The following is a 17,239-nucleotide window of genomic DNA, read 5'->3' as shown; positions in this document are numbered from 1 at the left end:
GCTGGTGGGGGAAGACAGCCCTTACCTGAGGCTGAGCCCCTAAGCAGTGGCCCAGCTTCAGGTGCTCTCCCCTTGCTGATGTCCCATCCCCAGCTGAGGGTTTGGTGATCCCTAGGGTGACTTGGTCTGACCTCTACCCCTGGGTGTCCACAGCCATCCCAAGCCCCAGAGTGCCTATTTCCCCCAGCTTCTACCAGTGTCCTGGGCCTCAGCTTTGGCTTCCTATGATTTGTATTAATTTCCAGGTGATTGTCTTTCAGAGCTGAAGGGCCTGTAGATACTGCCCAATTTAATCCACCCATTTTACAGGAAAGAAAGACTGAGGCCTGTGACGGATGGTGACTTGTGCAAAATCACCCTGAATTAGTGGCACAGCTGGTAGTGGATGGCGGGTAGGCCCTGACCTCCTGCATGGCTGCCTGCTGACTCCAGGCTCACACTCCAGGGACGTGTTCCAAGCGCCATCTCTCTCATCCCTGAGCCTGCCACGTGCGGGTGGCTGAGTCCTGGGGCTTCAGCCCGTCCAGAGATTGAATTATGTGGTTCTCTGGTTTAGGGCAGAAACTGGAACCTGACATCTGCTTCCGTTTCTCCCCTCCCCCACCTCAAAGTCCACTTCCTGGTGCTGGGAGCCTTCCACCTGCCCAGGCTAGTATTACCTAGGGCCTAGAGAACAGGCCAAGGAAATTGCCCTTCCCCTCTTAGGACCTCTGCCACAGGCATTCTAGCACCTGGAGTGCCAGGCAGGGAAGGATGTGCTGTGGGGAGGGGCTGTCTTCTGTGGGATGGAGGGTAAGAGGGGTGGGATTTCTATGGTGCGTTTGGGTGCTCAGCTGGCACCTGTGTGTCTCACTGTCTGCTCCTTCCCTCCAGCCATGCAGCAAGTCCTGGACAACCTAGGATCTCTCCCCAATGCCACGGGAGCAGCCGAACTGGACCTGATCTTCCTTCGCGGCATTATGGAAAGTCCTATAGTGAGATCCCTGGCCAAGGTAGTGTGCTCCAGGGAGGTGGACACAAGGGTGCTGTGCCTGGGATGGCATAGCGGGGGTGGGATGTTAGCCACAGGGAGCCCTGGGAATGGGACAGGTGGCATCCGAGACCCTGGGAGGGGGATATGCATGGACATCCATGCCCGGCTGATCAATCTGAACCACTGCAGGTGGTGGGGGCCCACCTCCACTCCTGACGAGTGCGGAGACATGCCCATGTGGATGGATGTTTGGTGACTGCCAGCTTATGGAGGGTATGCTTGGTTGGGAACGAGCATGCTTGTGCTGTAGAATCTCTGAAGTTCAGCCTGCTTATCTTTCTGCCTCTGGACATTTTGTGCAGACATCTTTCTAAGGTCACCTGCCACATACCAGGCAGGGGACAGACTCACTGAAAGAGAAAGTTATAAACCGGTTTGGTAATGACTTTGATAGAGGCAGATGCACTAGGTGTTTGGGGAGGGTAAAGGACAGACGCCTGACCCAACCCAGGGTGGGCAGGGAAGCTACCCTGGAGGAAGGGTCACTTGTGTTGAGTCTTGAAGATTGAGGAGGAGGGGCAGTACATTGCAGGCCACGAGAAGAACTTCAACAGGAACAGAGGTGAGAGAGCTAGAAACGTACAGGGGCTGTAAGTGTTGAGAGCTAGAAATGTACAAGGGCTGTAAGTGGTGCTGTGAGGCTGGAGCTTTAGGTGTGAGACAGGGAGTGTGAGCTGTGGAGATGTTGGCAGCTGTTGGCAGCTGATGAAGGGCCCTAGGAGCTGTGCTTGGGGTTTAGGCATCGTCCTGTGATGCCCTGTGAGCAACTTGGAGCCTTTTGTGGATTTTAAGCAGGCGTGTGATGATGGCACATGGGTGTTTTGGGAGCCTCCCTCTGGTAGCCACAGGGAGGATGGTTGGAGGGTCATGACTGGAGTTGGAGAGACTGGAGTCAGTGATCGTCCTGAATTAGACTTGTGGTAACAGTACTTGAGGGAGGGGATGATAAAAGAAATATTTAGGAAATAAATCAGCAGTACTTGATGCTCGGGTGTGGACGGTCAGGGGTGGGGGTAGCCAGGCACCTGGGATTCTGTACTGGGGAAGGGCTGGTGCCACCTTCAACTGAGGCAACAAGCAAGGATGGACCAGGGGAGGGGGCGACCCCTTTGCTGAGTAGGAGGAGAGGAGGTGAGAATGATGCCAATAGCTGTGTTGGAGGCAAGGCTGGGAGTCACAGGGAATCGTGTTAATTGCTCAGGTTTCTCAGGGGGGTGGGCGGTCTTCAGCTGAGAATTAAGGATCAGGGGTTGAGTAGAGTGGGGGTGGAGGGTGGGATTTAGAAGTGAAGGTTCAACTAATAATTAATTACTAAAGAGGAGAGAGGGAACCCACCAAAAGTCAGGGAGCAGGATCAACAGGGCCCCAGATCATTAATCCAGGGTGAGGATGATTCAGTCCAGAGACACTGAGGGTGGCTTTGGTCCAGGGCTTGTGCCAGATGGGGGCTGTGGGAGGCTGAGGTGCAGGAAGAGGTGAGAGTGCCTCAGAGCACTACCTCTGGGGCCGAGGCTGGGAGGGGAGGGGAGAGTGGCCAGGAAGAAACAGAAGGGCAGGGAGAACATGGAGGCAAAGGCCTGGGGGCTCTCTGGGGTCAGTAGCGAGAGAGTGTACAGCTGGAAGAGGAGAAGGCCGAGGTCAGAGAGGGAGGTGGGAAGTGAAAGGTTTCCAAGGAGGATAGTTCTAGGGATGACATTTTGAATGTGGCTATGGGGGGCAAAGAGGCCATCAGTGTTAAAGAATTCTAGGAATGGATGGGTCGAGTGTGGGATGGGGTGTCTACACGGCCATGAGGGTGGGGAGACGCTGGAGGCAGCCCCAGGGTCTCCGGTAAATGGTGGTGGGTGTGACCAGGAAGTTGGATGATGGTGATGGCAAGGGTGGGGGGTGGGGCAGTACAGCTAGGAGGTGGGCCTTCCCCAGGGTGAGGTGGGGACTCTGTCACAGGACAGCTGTGGCCTTTCCTGACATGGGGCTTGGAAGGGGACCAGATGCTAGTGGGAGGCTCTGGGGAAGAGAAAACCGAGCAGATTGGAGGAGATTGGAAAAAGGCAGGTTGCCTCTCAGTCAGTGGTTAAGGCCTGGACTTAGGTAATAAAAATCAAAACGAGGAGTTATGCATGTTTCAAACAGAGAGAATATGAGCTCCTTGAGGACAGCAATGCCGGCTTTGTTTACTACTCTGTCCCCAGAGCCTAGAACGGTGCCTGGCACATAATAGGTCCTCACTGAATGTTTGTTGAATGAATGAATACAAGAAAGTGTGCAGAAAAAGTACCCACCTCCAGGATGTGAATGCTGATCACATTTGCTTTCGTTCTTGCTCTTTCTTTTTAAGAAATAAAAAGTGTGCCCAGTAAATGCCTCTCCCCTTTTCATTTCCACTGCTATCCCTGCCCACAGGTGACCAGTGGCTGGAGTTGATGATACCATGCCCCTGAATATTTGCCCATCTTGACTACATATGTATTTAGATGTAAACCACATGCCCCTGTTATATGTGTTTTTAAACTTTACATAATGGAATGATAGTGGAAGCAGCTATGTTTTTTGAGATCTCTAGTTCATATAAGTAATACAGTTACTGACATGCATAGAGATATAGATTCATTTGGACTGTTGTGTAGTACTCCAATATGTGAACAGAGCCCAGTGTATTCATTTTCTGGTCCCCCTACTGAGAGACAGGTACACTGTTGCTGACTTATCGCTGTTAAGCACAGTGCGGCAGTGAAGATCCTTACATCCATCTGCTTCTACACCTGGGTTAGAGTTTCTCTAGGGTGGACACTTGGCAGCGGAATTGCTGAGGACCTGCATTTGAACCTCAACATCGATAACCTTCCAAAGCTGACTTCACAGTTGGATTTATTTAACCACACCATCTCTGAGTCACGCTAGCTATTGCTTCTATAGTGTGACAGCCAGTGAAATAAGGAGGCTCTCTTGGGATGCAGAACCTCAGGGTTAGAAGGTTCTTTAGCCAGAGCCCTCTAGAGTGGGACGCGCCCCCACCCGCATCCCCACCTCCACAGCATTCCTCTCTAGTGGCCTCTTAGAACCCACCTGGCAGCGCTCCAAAGGTGAGGCTGATGGCTGGATGGCTCTGTCGTTCACCTGGTTATTCCGTCATCCGTCCTCTAGTCAACAGATATCTCTTGCGTGCTCACCAAGGCCAGGCGCAGTGCTAGGACGGTGGCAATGAAACGTCAGATAGTTTATTCTTCTCCTGAGGGAGCCCCGAGCCTGTCGTTTTCTCACTGAGCTCAGCAATGTCCTAGTCCTGGGACCACAGCCTGATGGAAAAGCTACCAATGCACTGTCAGTTTACATAAGTAAACTTCCTTCTCCAGGAATGTTCTCTCCATCTAGCTGTGAAACAAACAGGAAATGAATCTCCATAAGGGAGCATCTGAGCTCAGTAAGGACTTCCTTGGTGGCTCAGACAGTAAAGAATCTGCCTATAATGTGGGAGACTTGGTTTTGATCCCTGGTTTGGGAAGATCCCCTAGAGGAAGGCATGGCAGTCCACTCCAGTATTCTGGCCTGGAGAATCCCCATGGATAGAGGAGCCTGGCGGACTATGGTCCATGGGGTTGCAAAGAGTCAGCTCAGGAAAAATTCCTCCAACCCCTATATATGTGACCCTTTGCAATACAACTTTGCCAGTCCTCTCATCAAAAGGTAAACTTTCTCCACTCTTCAATCTGGGCTTGACCACATGACTTGCTTTGGACTACCAGACCTACATCTTACTCCTTCTCACCCATTTTAATGATTACGTATACACAGGTCAATTTCTAACCTATTAGACAAAGTATTTTATCAAAGATATAGCAGCAAAAGCTTTAGAAGCTCAGAAACCCACAGGAGTAGAGCCCAAGTAGAAACCGATGTGGTAGTTATTCACCTCCTTCCCTTTCCCTGATGACACGGACTCTCCTCTCCTCTCTGGGGAGGTGCCAGACAATGCGAGAGGGGCTGCCTTAGGTAGATCTGGAACCAGGGAGGAGCAGGCCCTGAGGGGACAAGCCCAGAGAGTTACAGGCACTGAAGAAAGTCAAATCTGGCAGGCAGCTCGGAAATCCAGAGGGTTGGCTACAGAGAGCAGGTGCAGTCCTGGCAGGTGGGTGACGTCTGGGAGCACTGACGTGGACCCAGTAGCAGGTGTTCCAGCAACAGGCAGGGCCACAGTGAGGAATCAAAGGCAGATGACATTCAGAAATTTAGGCAAACTGTTATCAGTGGGGACAGCGGCCAGTTTGGAGGCCTGTGAACTTATCCACATGAGATGAAGATGAAAATAAACAGCCTTTGAAGTCCGATTCATTGACCAGCTGTGTGACCTTAGTAGGGCTGACAACCTCTCTGAGCTTCAGCCATTACTTCTGAGAAATGGGGATGACAATACTTACCTCTCAGAGTTGTGGTCAGGAGAGGGGAGGTCATGGATATGGAAGAGTTTGGCCATTGGACTGGAATTCAGAGGGAAGAGCCAGTCCTGTGGTGGTGGTGGTGGGAAGGTGAGATAGTTGGCAAAGAAAGGCAGGGTCTTAAAAGAATGGGGGGCCAGGAGGGTCACCAAGATGGAGACTCTGACCAGGGGACATGGTGGGGAGCCTAGTGCATCAGTTAGCTTTTGCTGTGTAACAAACTACCCCACAGCATAGTGGTGTGACTTGTGTCTCGTGATTTTGTGGATTGACTGGGTGGTTTTCTGGTCTGGGCTTGCTCAGTTGGGATGGGGTTGGACAGCCTCAGTCATGTGACTGGTGACGCAGCTGGGAAGGCTGCACTGTCTGGGACAGTGTGGTCTCTCATTCTCTAGGAGCGTGGCCCAGGTTGCTTCACATGGTGGTCTCAGCAGTAATGAAAGACCAGCCCCCAGTCCTAGGCACTTTTCAAGCCTCTGCTTTTACATCTCATTGGCCAAAGCAAATCATGTGACCAAATTCAGGTGGAAGAGTCCCTTTACCTTCTGGCTCACCATGCTTTCAGATTTTGAATTACTTTCAGATTTTGAATTACTTAATTATGAGCCTGGGCTTCAAGTGGGAATTCTGTCTCCTGATCAGAGAAGTTGGAGTGGAAAGGTGGAGGGAAAAGTTTTCCAAGGAAAGGCTGTGGCGTGTTTCTGCATTTGCAGTTTACATCTGGCTCTGCATGGGGAGCTGGCAGATTTGGGATTAAGAACTAGCTCTTCCATCAGCCGGGTATGAACCTGGCCCAAGTTTCTGGTCTGTAAGGAGCTTGAGGGTGTGCTGTGCTGAGGGTGATTTTTCAGAGCAGAATTAAGCAAATGGTTACCACAGAAATTCAAAACTGCTATCCTGGTGTGGGCCCTCGTGCTCCTAATATTATAGTGTGTGCTGTGCAAGAGAACACTTTCTAAAAACCGGCGCCCAGATAGTGACACCACAGCTGTGGGGGTGCTCAGGAAACTTTGACTTGCATCTCTGCTCTACACCCAGGAGTTTGTGAAAAGGAATTCATTTTACCTGCTAAAGCCTCAGATTCTTTATTGAGAAAATGGCCTTTATACTGTTACTCTTACCATCATTTTGACATTTAAATGAGATGTCTATTGAAGTATAATTGATTTACAATATTGTGATAGTTCTAGGTGTACAGCAAAGTGATTCAGTTTTATCTATCTCACTATGTATATCTCTAATTCTTTTTTATTCTTTTTCATTATAGTTATTCATTACAAGATATTGAACATAGTTTCCTTTGCTATGCAGTAAATCCTTGTTCTTTATCTGTTTTTTGCATGGTAGTGTGTGTCTATTAATCCCATAGTTCCCAATTTATCTCTGCTCCCCTTCCCCTCCAATAACCATAAGGTTGTTTTCTATGTCTATGAGTCTGTTTCTGTTTTGTAAATCAGTTCATTTGTCAGATTTTTTAAGATTCCACATATAAGTGACATCATCTAATATTTGTCTTTGTTTAACTTAACTTCACTTAGTGTGATAATCTCTAGATTCATCCATGTTGCTGCAAATGGCATTGGTTTTTTTTTTTATGACTGAGTAATATTCTGTTGTTTATATGTGCCACATGTTTATCCATTCATCTATTAATGGACACTTAAGTTGCTTCCATGTCTTGGCTATTGTAAGCATTGGTTACTAATTTAACTCCATGTGTCAGAGAACATATTAGATATGACTAAATGTTTAAGAAATGGAATCATTTGAGATTTGTTTTATGATCCCAAACATTGCCTGTTTTGGGGACTATTCCATGTGCGGAGAAGGCAATGGCACCCCACTCCAGTACTCTTGCCTGGAAACTCCCATAGATGGAGGAGCCTGGTGGGGTGCAGTCCATGGGGTCGCGAAGAGTCAGATACGACTGAGCGACTTCACTTTCACTTTCATACATTGGAGAAGGGAATGGCTACCCACTCCGTATTCTTGCCTGGAGAATTCCATGGACAGAGGAGCTGGGCGGGCTACAGTCCATGGGGTTGCAAAGAGTCAGACATGACTGAGCCCTCGGTACTTCCTGCTGCTGCTGCTAAGTTGCTTCAGTCAGTACTTCCTATGGCCCAGCAATTCTGCTTCTGCGAGAAACTCTCATGTGTGCAACAGGAGACACAGACCAGAGTATTCATAGTAGTTTTGTTCATTGCCATTTGGAATGGTAAAAACCTGAAATGACCCGGAGGCCTCTCAGAGAGAGAGGAGATGAATCAAATATGGCATAGGCACATGATGGAATATAATATAGCCATTAAAATGAACAAACTAATGGGATATGGGCAAAAAGAATGGATCATAGCAAAATGACATTAAATGGAAAATAATATTAAGTGAATATGTTTTCACTTAATATGAAAAATAACAAATTTTTGCAAAAAAATTGTAAGTGAAATAGTTTTTTACTTAATAATAAGTTAAAAAAATCAGGCCTTTGGGAATTATATATAGCACAATTCCCTTTTTTTAAAAGGTAAAAATAACTAAAAACAGTACTTATTTTAGGAATATATTTAATATCTATAGATACAATAAAACTATATAAAATGAGAAGCCAGGGCATGATGAACACAGGGAATCAAGATGTGGTTTCTGAGTGGGGGAGGTGGGTGGATGGGTGTGGGGGACATGTGCTTAGATGTAGGATAGTGTCAAGATCCTTATTTATGGTTTAAGTGGTGGGTTCTTGCATCCTTGTTATATTATTACAAAAGTACACAGTTTCAGTTCAGTTCAGTTCAGTTCAGTTGCTCAGTTGTGTCTGACTCTTTGTGACCCCATGAATCGCAGCACGCCAGGCCTCCTTGTCCATCACCAACTTCCGGAGTTCACTCAAACTCACGTCCATTGAGTCAGTGATGCCATCCAGCCATCTTATCCTCTGTCGCCCCCTTCTCCTCTTGCCCCCAATCCCTCCCAACATCAGAGTCTTTTCCAGTGAGTCAACCCTTCACATGAGGTGGCCAAAGTACTGGAGTTTCAGCTTTAGCATCATTCCTTCCAAAAAACACCCAGGACCGATCTCCTTTAGAATGGACTGGTTGGATCTCCTTGCAGTCCAAGGGACTCTCAAGAGTCTTCTCCAACACCATAGTTCAAAAGCATCAATTCTTTGGCGCTCGGTCTTCTTCACAGTCCAACTCTCACATCCATACATGACCACAGGAAAAACCATAGCCTTGACTAGATGGACCTTTGTGGGCAAAGTAATGTCTCTGCTTTTGAATATGCTATCTAGGTTGGTCATAACTTTCCTTCCAAGGAGTAAGCGTCTTTTAATTTCATGGCTGCAGTCACCATCTGCAGTGATTTTGGAGCCCCAAAAAATTAAGTCTGACACTGTTTCCACTGTTTCCCCATCTATTTGCCATGAAGTGATGGGACCAGATGCCATGATCTTCGTTTTCTGAATGTTGAGCTTTAAGCCAACTTTTTCACTCTCCTCTTTCACTTTCATCAAGAGGCTTTTGAGTTCCTCTTCACTTTCTGCCATAAGGGTGGTATCATCTGCATATCTGCGGTTATTAATATTTCTCCCGGCAATCTTGATTCCAGCTTGTGCTTCTTCCAGCCCAGCATTTCTCATGATGTACTCTGCATAGAAGTTAAATAAGCAGGGTGATAATATACAGCCTTGACGTACTCCTTTTCCTATTTGGAACCAGTCTGTTGTTCCATGTCCAGTTCTAACTGTTGCTTCCTGACCTGCATACAGGTTTCTCAAGAGGCAGGTCAGGTGGTCTGGTATTCCCATCTCTTTCAGAAGTTTCCACAGTTTATTGTGATCCACAGAGTCAGAGGCTTTGGCATAGTCAATAAAGGAGAAATAGATGTTTTTCTGGAAGCCAGTTTAATAGCAGCTAACTAAAAAGAAGTCATGCAGGAACCAAGGATGAGAACATGTCATGAATGAAGGATATGATTAATCCAATTCTGAGTTCTCAAAGTCCCGGAAAGAGTGTTGCAAATTGTGATATATGTTGGGTGTCCTCAGTATTGGTCAATCAGCCTGCTGGTAGTGTTTCTTTTGTATAGGAATGATTAAATGTTTCAAGTTTCCTCTGGCCCATGAAGGCTGAGCTTGGAGAGTTGTGTTCTTCTGTCTGTGGGGAAGATCTCCAGGGGCAGCCACAGGGGTAGGAAGGGATCAGCCTAGGGGGAGGGGTCATTAAGTAAAAGATGGGAGGTAATGACTTGGAAGACACACTGGCTTCCTGCTTGGTTAGGTCAGGGCTCCTTGGGAAACTTGATGCCCTCATCCATAGAGCAGAAGATGCTAAAGCTAAAATGGACAATCTCTAGGCTGCTCATGTCACCTGGGCCAGAGCTAGCCCCCATTAACTGGAAGGAGTCTGGCCGGAGTTGCCATGGTGAGGGGGCTGCAGGTCTGAGTGCCTTCGTTTATTCTTGAAACATGGTTCCTGGGGTCCTGGGCTCTTAGCATTGTCTAGACACTGGTAACAGAACCAGGTCCTCCGTGGGCTGTGCTGAGTTAATGACTGAAGATCACACAGCATTTGGTAGAAACTGCTGGGGCATTTCTCTGCCCTCTGGCTTCTGAGGATCATCAAGGCATAACAGGTCTCCGAGTACTACTTCTTTGCCCCTTCAGTTGTCTGTTTCCCCAGCAGGAACGCTCTGTCCAGCCGGGCTGTGGGAGTCAGTCTGAAAGGCTGCCCTCCCAGGGAGGATGATTTAGGGGCCCCCCTAAATGGGAAGCTGTTTAGGGTAGAGAAGGCAGAAAAGGAGCCTTAATTGAGCAACTGCTGTGTGCCAGGCACTGTGTCCGTCTCATCAACTCCTCGGAGTATCCTTATGAGATGTTAAAATTTCCTCATCTTATGCACTTGAAAAACTTTCTGTTACAGAAATTTTAAAAAATGTTTCCAGAACCCCTATCATCCATTGCCCTACTTCAACCTTGAACAACTCAAGAACAATCTTGTTTCATCCATACCTCCACCTCCTTCTCTCTCTCTTGAATTATTTTGAAGCAAGTTTCAGATATAATTTTATCTGTATTTCAATATTTGTAGTTAAAAGTTCTTCAAAAATATTTGCACTACCATTATTACACATAGAAAGTTAAGCAATAATTTTCTTACAGATTTTTTTTAAATGGTGTTGTAATACCTAGACAGTCATTTGGAAAGATGTCAAAGCAGATCCATACTTCACACCATTCATCAGAATAAACTTCCAAGCAGGTCAGAGATCGAAAAAACAAACTATATACATCCTAGAAGATAACATGGATCTGTGTGTAAAGGAAAGCCTTTTTTTTTTTAAACTATGCCTCGAAATTTGGATGCATAAAATATTAATAAATTTAACTAAATTAAATACATAGTTTTTGCAGTGACAAAAAAACATAAGCTGAGTCAAAAGATAAATGACAAACTGGGGGAAAATATTTGCAAGAGGTATTACAGATAAAGGGCATATCTTCTTAATATAGAGAATGTTTTAAGAAGTGAGAAAAAGAAAAAACAAGATCTGATGGAAAAATTGGCAGGAGATGTGAACAGACAGATCACAGAAAAAGATATACAGATGGCCTTTAAACATATGAAGAGATGCTCAGCTTTGCTCATAATAAGCAAAATGCAAATTAAGCCCCACTGAGAGATGGCTTCTCATCTATGTGATTGGCAGAAATTCAAGGGTTTGATCACACACTCTGGTGGCAAGGCTTCAGGAAAGTTTCTCTTCTAATGCTGGTGGGAAGACAAAGTGGCACAAGCCCCATGGAGGGGAGTTTGTCAGTATCTAACAAAACCACGTATTTATTTACTGCTTGACCCAGCAAGACTTCTAGGAATTTACATGAAAGATCTACTCCACGAATATGGAATGGCTATGCCAAGGCTATTCACTGCAGTTTTATTTGCAATAGTAAGATATTAGAAACAACCTCCATACCTATGGAGAGTCGTTGAATAACTTATGGTACTCCAGTCATGAAATCAGGCAAATGCAGTGATGGAAAGATGATAATAAAGGAAGATCTCCATGGAGCAGCACAGAGTGATTCCAGAACATATTGTTAAATGAAAAAACAGGGCCTTCACTGGTGGTCTAGTGGTTAAGAAACCTTGTTTCCATTGCATGGGTTTGATCCCTGGTTGAGGAACTAAAATCCTGCATGCTGTGTGGTGCAGCCCAAAACCAAGAACAAACAGCAAAAAGAAACCCAAACAACAAACCAAACCACTTCTTAAACAAAAAACCCAAAGTATCAAAGAGTATACATAGCTTTTATATAAGAGAGAAAGGGAAATATTTATTTATTTTTTAAGGAAAAACGCAGACTGAATAAACCAGAAACTAATGAAAATGATGCCTTTTAGAGTGTTGGTATGAATGTAGTAGAAGGGATGGAGATGGAAATAAGACTTTTCGAGTTTACTTTTTATACAGATTTAAGATTGCAGCCATGTGAATGTTGTACATATTAAAAATAAGATTATATTTAAAAAGTGAAAAAAATCTAACCCTGAAATTAAGTGCAGATAAGTGAATCCATTCATATATCAAATTGTTCAGTTCAGTTCAGTCACTCAGTCGTGTCCGACTCTTTGCGACCCCATGAATCACAGCACGCCAGGCCTCCCTGTCCATCACCAACTCCCAGAGTTTACTCAGACTCCGCATCCATCGAGTCAGTGATGCCATCCAGCCATCTCATCCTCTGTTGTCCCCTTCTCCTCCTGCACCTAATCCCTCCCAGCATCAGAGTCTTTTCCAATGAGTCAACTCTTCACATGAGGTGGCCAAAGTACTGGAGTTTCAGCTTCAGCATCATTCCCTCCAAAGAAATCCCAGGGCTGATCTCCTTCAGAATGGACTGGTTGGATCTCCTTGCAGTCCAAGGGACTCTCAAGAGTCTTCTCCAACACCACAGTTCAAAAGCATCAATTCTTTGGCACTCAGCCTTCTTTACAGTCCAACTCTCACATCCATACATGACCACTGGAAAAAACCATAGCCTTGATTAGACGGACCTTTGTCGGACTTCTCTGGTGGCTCAGAGGTTAAAGTGTCTACCTGGAATGCAGGAGACCTGGGTTTGATCCCTTGGTTGGGAAGATCCCCTGGAGAAAGAAATGGCAACCCACTCCAGTACTCTTGCCTGGAGAATCCCATGGAGGGAGAAGCCTCGTAGGCTACAGTCCATGGGGTTGCAAAGAGTCGGACATGACTGAGTGACTACACTTTCACAGTTTGTTGGCAAAGCAATGTCTCTGCTTTTCGATATGCTATCTAGGTTGGTCATAACTTTTCTTCCAAGGAGTAAGCGTCTTTTAATTTCATAGCTGCAGTCACCATCTGCAGTGATTTTGGAGCCCAAGAAAATAAAGTCTGACACTGCTTCCACTGTTTCCCCATCTATTTCCCATCAAATTGTTAGCAGAACAGAAAAAGGAATTAAGTAACTTCACAAATTTCTGACTATATGCCTTAAGTGGGATATTTAGTAAGCCTGTACTATTTAATATTAGTAGCCACTAGCCAGCCCCATGTGGGTACTTATTTAAATACTTTACTTAAATTAAAATACTTAAGCTAAAATGCTGATATAAAATTAAAAATTCAGTTTCGTAGTTGTACTAGTCACATTTCTCAACAGCCACATGTGGCTAGTTGCTACCACAGTAGACAGCCCAGATATAGAATATTTACATTAACACTGTAAGTTTTTAAAAACTATTCTGGGGACAAAAAGAATGCAGATAAATCTTGATTTTTACTTGGGTAAAATATACAGAAGGTGATACCTAAGGTGATAGGTAGCAATAGTTTAGCAATTCTGAAACTTTCTGAACATTGAAGGACTGAATAAATAAGTAAATATATTAAAGTTCTTGGGAGAAAATTCTCACCAAAGGAGAAGGGAGATACAAATATGGAATAGGAGAAGGCAAGGAAAATCAGGTAGAGTTAGATTTTAATTAGAACAGTCAGTATTAGCTAACGTCTACTGAAGTAATGACACCCAGAATCAGCGAGCACTGAGTGCCCAGATCTTGGCTTCTGAATACCATTCCCCAGCAAAAGGAATCAGGTTTCCTTGGGGAAATTGCTGATTCCACATCTGGAGTAGGGAAAGTACAAGGTGAGCTGGTGATGGAAGGAAGAAGGTGCTCATAATGGGAACAAGTCAAAAGGCGCGCTGCAGACTCCCCTGAACAAATTTGGGGCAGACTGAGACAATGAAGATACCAATGATGATGGATTAGAACACACTGAATAAAAAAGTTCATAGTGATGCAGAACGAGAGAGAAGGAGGAGGAGTGGGAGGGGAAAGGAAAAGCTCTTTCTTCTAATAGAGCGCCAGCTAATGCATGTGGAAGGAATAATGGGGTTAGATAATGACTATTTTGCAACCCTGACATAATAACAATTGATTCAGGCAAAAGCCATAAATGGAGACTAAATCCATCAGTGAATGATTATTGGGAACTGAATAGTCACATGGTCTCAAAGTGTGGAGAAACCTTAAGATCACTTATATAGAACTCTTGCCACGAAGATTAACTTGAGTCTAAGCATGTAGAAACAACAGATAAATCCAGCTGTGGGGCACTCCACAAACTACTGACCTGGACTCTTTAAAAATGTTCTGAAAGACTAAAGGGTCTGTTCTAGGTTAAAGGAAATTAAGAGGATATGACAACCTAAGTTAACATCTGATATTGATTAGACTGTGGATCAGAAAAATAAAGCCCTATAGAATATGTTTAAGGCAATAGTGACATGAACATGGACTATCTATTAGATAATATTATCTTGGTGTGCAAATGTTGAGTTTCTTGCCTGTGATAATGTTATTATAGTTTATATACCAGATCTCCTGTTTGTTCTTAGGAGATGCATGTTGAAGTACTTTGGGGTGAAGTACTTTGTCTCTGCAACTATCTTCCAAATGATTCAGATGGCAAAGAAAGTCTCCATATATATCCTTGAAAGGGGACTCTTTTCTTCACGCTTGACATAACTCTCCCTGCTGGGCTGGTCACTGGCAGAGACTTCCTTTTCCCTTTTCTCATGGAGCCCAGAGTCAGTAGAGCAACAAGTAGGTTCAGAGCCCTCTCCTGGTGCCGTGTCCTGACATCTTGTCCCTTTCCTCACTGGGAACACTGAGCTCAAGGCTTGGAGACCCAGGTATGAGTCCCTGTGATCCTGGACAAGCTACTCCACTTCCCTGGCTTCCTTATCCTGGGCCATGGGGTGTCCAACACCCCACCCTACCATGATGTTGGGTGGGAGAAGGTGTCCTTGAACTCAGATGCTTATGGAGTTCTGGTGGCTGGGGACAGTTTGATGACTTTAATGGCTCTCTGTGGCAAGAGATGGCAATGAGGTTTTATCTTTTGGATTCTCTCTTCCCTAAACTGGGTCCCAATTGCTTTTGGGGGAGAAAGGAGATAGCAGGGCACATGTGCGTATTTGTGAGTGTGCTTATATCTCAATGAGTGAGGCTCTGAGGCTAATACCACGAGCAGCACTGTCGGTAGGGTCTAAAGTCCGGATCTGGGGGTGGGAAGATGCCTGGGAATGGAGGATGGGGCATGGCTTGGTACCCTGGGGCCCTTGGGGAGGCATCAGACCTCACCTGCTCCACCCCCACCCCCAGGCCCATGAGCGGCTGGAGGAGACGAAGCTGGAGGCAGTGCGGGACAACAACCTGGAGCTGGTGCAGGAAATCCTGCGGGACCTGGCGCAGCTGGCGGAGCAGAGCAGCACCGCAGCCGAGCTGGCCCGCATCCTCCAGGAGCCCCACTTCCAGGTTTGGCCCTCTCCCAGGTTCCCGGGCTGGGGCCATCGGGAAGTTAGGACTGGGATGGGAAGGGACCTCAGGGCACTTCCCCATGGTTCCTCCTCTTCCTCCCATCTCTCCAGTCCCTCCTGGAGACGCACGACTCTGTGGCCTCAAAGACCTATGAGACACCACCCCCTAGCCCTGGCCTGGACCCCACATTCAGCAACCAGCCTGTGCCTCCTGACGCTGTGCGCATGGTGGGCATCCGCAAAACAGCTGGAGAGCATCTGGTGAGGATGCCCGGCCGCGCCAGAGAGGGAATCTTCGGGGGGAGGGTGTTACGAGTAAGCAGCGGGATCAAGTCCGGTCAGGGGAGGTCTGAAGACAAGGTCAGCTTTGTCCAGGGTCGGGCGCACACATCTCTGTTCTGCCCACTTTTGGCCCTTTAGTGCTCCTGGAGGTGAAGAGTTTGGGGAGAGTATGGCAGAGAAAGTGGCCATGAGGGTGGAGGTGGAAGGGTAGAATGGAGGGGCTCCTAGGACACGCATTTGAAGATTCTGACCTGGAGCCTGCCCTCCGTCTCCCAGGGCGTGACATTCCGCGTGGAGGGTGGCGAGTTGGTGATCGCCCGCATTCTGCATGGGGGCATGGTGGCCCAGCAAGGACTCCTACACGTGGGCGACATCATCAAGGAGGTGAACGGGCAGCCGGTAGGCAGTGACCCTCGCGCGCTGCAGGAGCTCCTGCGCAGCGCCAGCGGCAGCGTCATCCTCAAGATCTTGCCCAGCTACCAGGAGCCCCATCTGCCCCGCCAGGTGGGCCCCTGCACCAAGCTCTACCCCCAGCACAAGACCCAGGGGGTGGCTGAGCCTCCCACCCGCCAGGGTCACCGGCCTCGGGGTGGGAGCGGCTCCTCTCCAATCAGTGTGCTCAGGGCAAGAGGGGGCGGGACCTGGCAGATCCAGCCACATACAGGTCTGTGCACCTTGTGAACACGCTTGCATGCTTGCCCTGGTCTTGAGCACTCATGCACATGTGCAAGGGACATGCGCACATCTAAAGCCTGGGGTACCAAGTGTACAAGTGAATTCCTGCATCGCCCGCAGCCCACTATGTGCCTATGTGTATGAGGGTGCTCAGCGTCGGGTGGTCCCGTGTCCCATACAGCTGCCTCCTGGCTGGTGGATTGTGGAGGTCTCGCTCCTCTGCCCATCTCTTCTATTGGTTGTCTGGCTTTTTGTCAAAGCCCTCTCCTCTGGGGGAGGGGAGGGTGTAGAGGGGACAGAGGGATCCTGCATTCGGGTCATGCATACCCCAGGCCCGAGCAGATCCCCTGTGCTTCTGAGTCCTTTTGTTCTGGATGCAAAGGGAGGTACTAGGGGTGGGCTGGGCAGGCCTTCAGGCATCATGCCTTTAGATGGGCAGTGCCAGGCTCTCATCTTTGTGAAAAGAGGAGGACTGTGTGACACTCCCAGCTCCTACTCTGGGCATAGGGGATGGCAACGGGACAGGGCTCCGACCCCTCCAGCTTTCCCCTGCTTCTGCCCTTAACTCTTCTCGGCAAATCCCTGGCCAGGTATTTGTGAAATGCCATTTTGACTATGACCCGACCCGAGACAGCCTGATCCCCTGCAAGGAGGCAGGCCTGCGCTTCAGTGCTGGGGACCTGCTTCAGATTGTAAACCAGGACGATGCCAACTGGTGGCAGGTGAGTGCTGGTCGCCCATGTAGTCTCCCCAGGCATAGTGTGTCATTGAGGTGAGGGTTCACTTAGGCAGATCTCTGTCCGTGGTCATTTTAGGCATGCCATGTGGAAGGGGGCAGTGCAGGGCTCATTCCCAGCCAGCTGCTGGAGGAGAAGCGGAAAGCCTTTGTCAAGCGGGACCTGGAACTGACACCCACCTCAGGTACAGTCTTTCCCCAAGACCCCAAATCTGAGATCTGACGTGGCCCTG

The 17,239-nt window shown here is 47.4% G+C and overlaps 1 protein-coding gene across 6 annotated transcripts in view; it reads left to right on the top strand.

The window, feature by feature from the left end:
• The window catches only part of MPP2 (MAGUK p55 scaffold protein 2), a 46,445-nt gene that overhangs the window by 23,646 nt on the left and 5,560 nt on the right, over positions 1 to 17,239 (top strand). For all 6 annotated transcript variants that reach the window (XM_069543531.1, XM_069543530.1, XM_069543533.1 and 3 more), the window contains 6 exons: positions 874 to 992; positions 15,159 to 15,311; positions 15,425 to 15,574; positions 15,872 to 16,099; positions 16,861 to 16,992; positions 17,086 to 17,191. In XM_069543531.1, the coding sequence (XP_069399632.1) occupies positions 874 to 992; positions 15,159 to 15,311; positions 15,425 to 15,574; positions 15,872 to 16,099; positions 16,861 to 16,992; positions 17,086 to 17,191 (888 nt within the window). The remainder of the gene's footprint in view (positions 1 to 873; positions 993 to 15,158; positions 15,312 to 15,424; positions 15,575 to 15,871; positions 16,100 to 16,860; positions 16,993 to 17,085; positions 17,192 to 17,239) is intronic.

The sequence above is a fragment of the Ovis canadensis genome, chromosome 11, assembly GCF_042477335.2.
Source record: "Ovis canadensis isolate MfBH-ARS-UI-01 breed Bighorn chromosome 11, ARS-UI_OviCan_v2, whole genome shotgun sequence".
Lineage (NCBI taxonomy): Eukaryota > Metazoa > Chordata > Mammalia > Artiodactyla > Bovidae > Ovis > Ovis canadensis.
The sequence above is the reverse complement of the archived record's forward strand: the minus strand, read 5'-3'. Positions and strand labels throughout refer to the sequence as shown.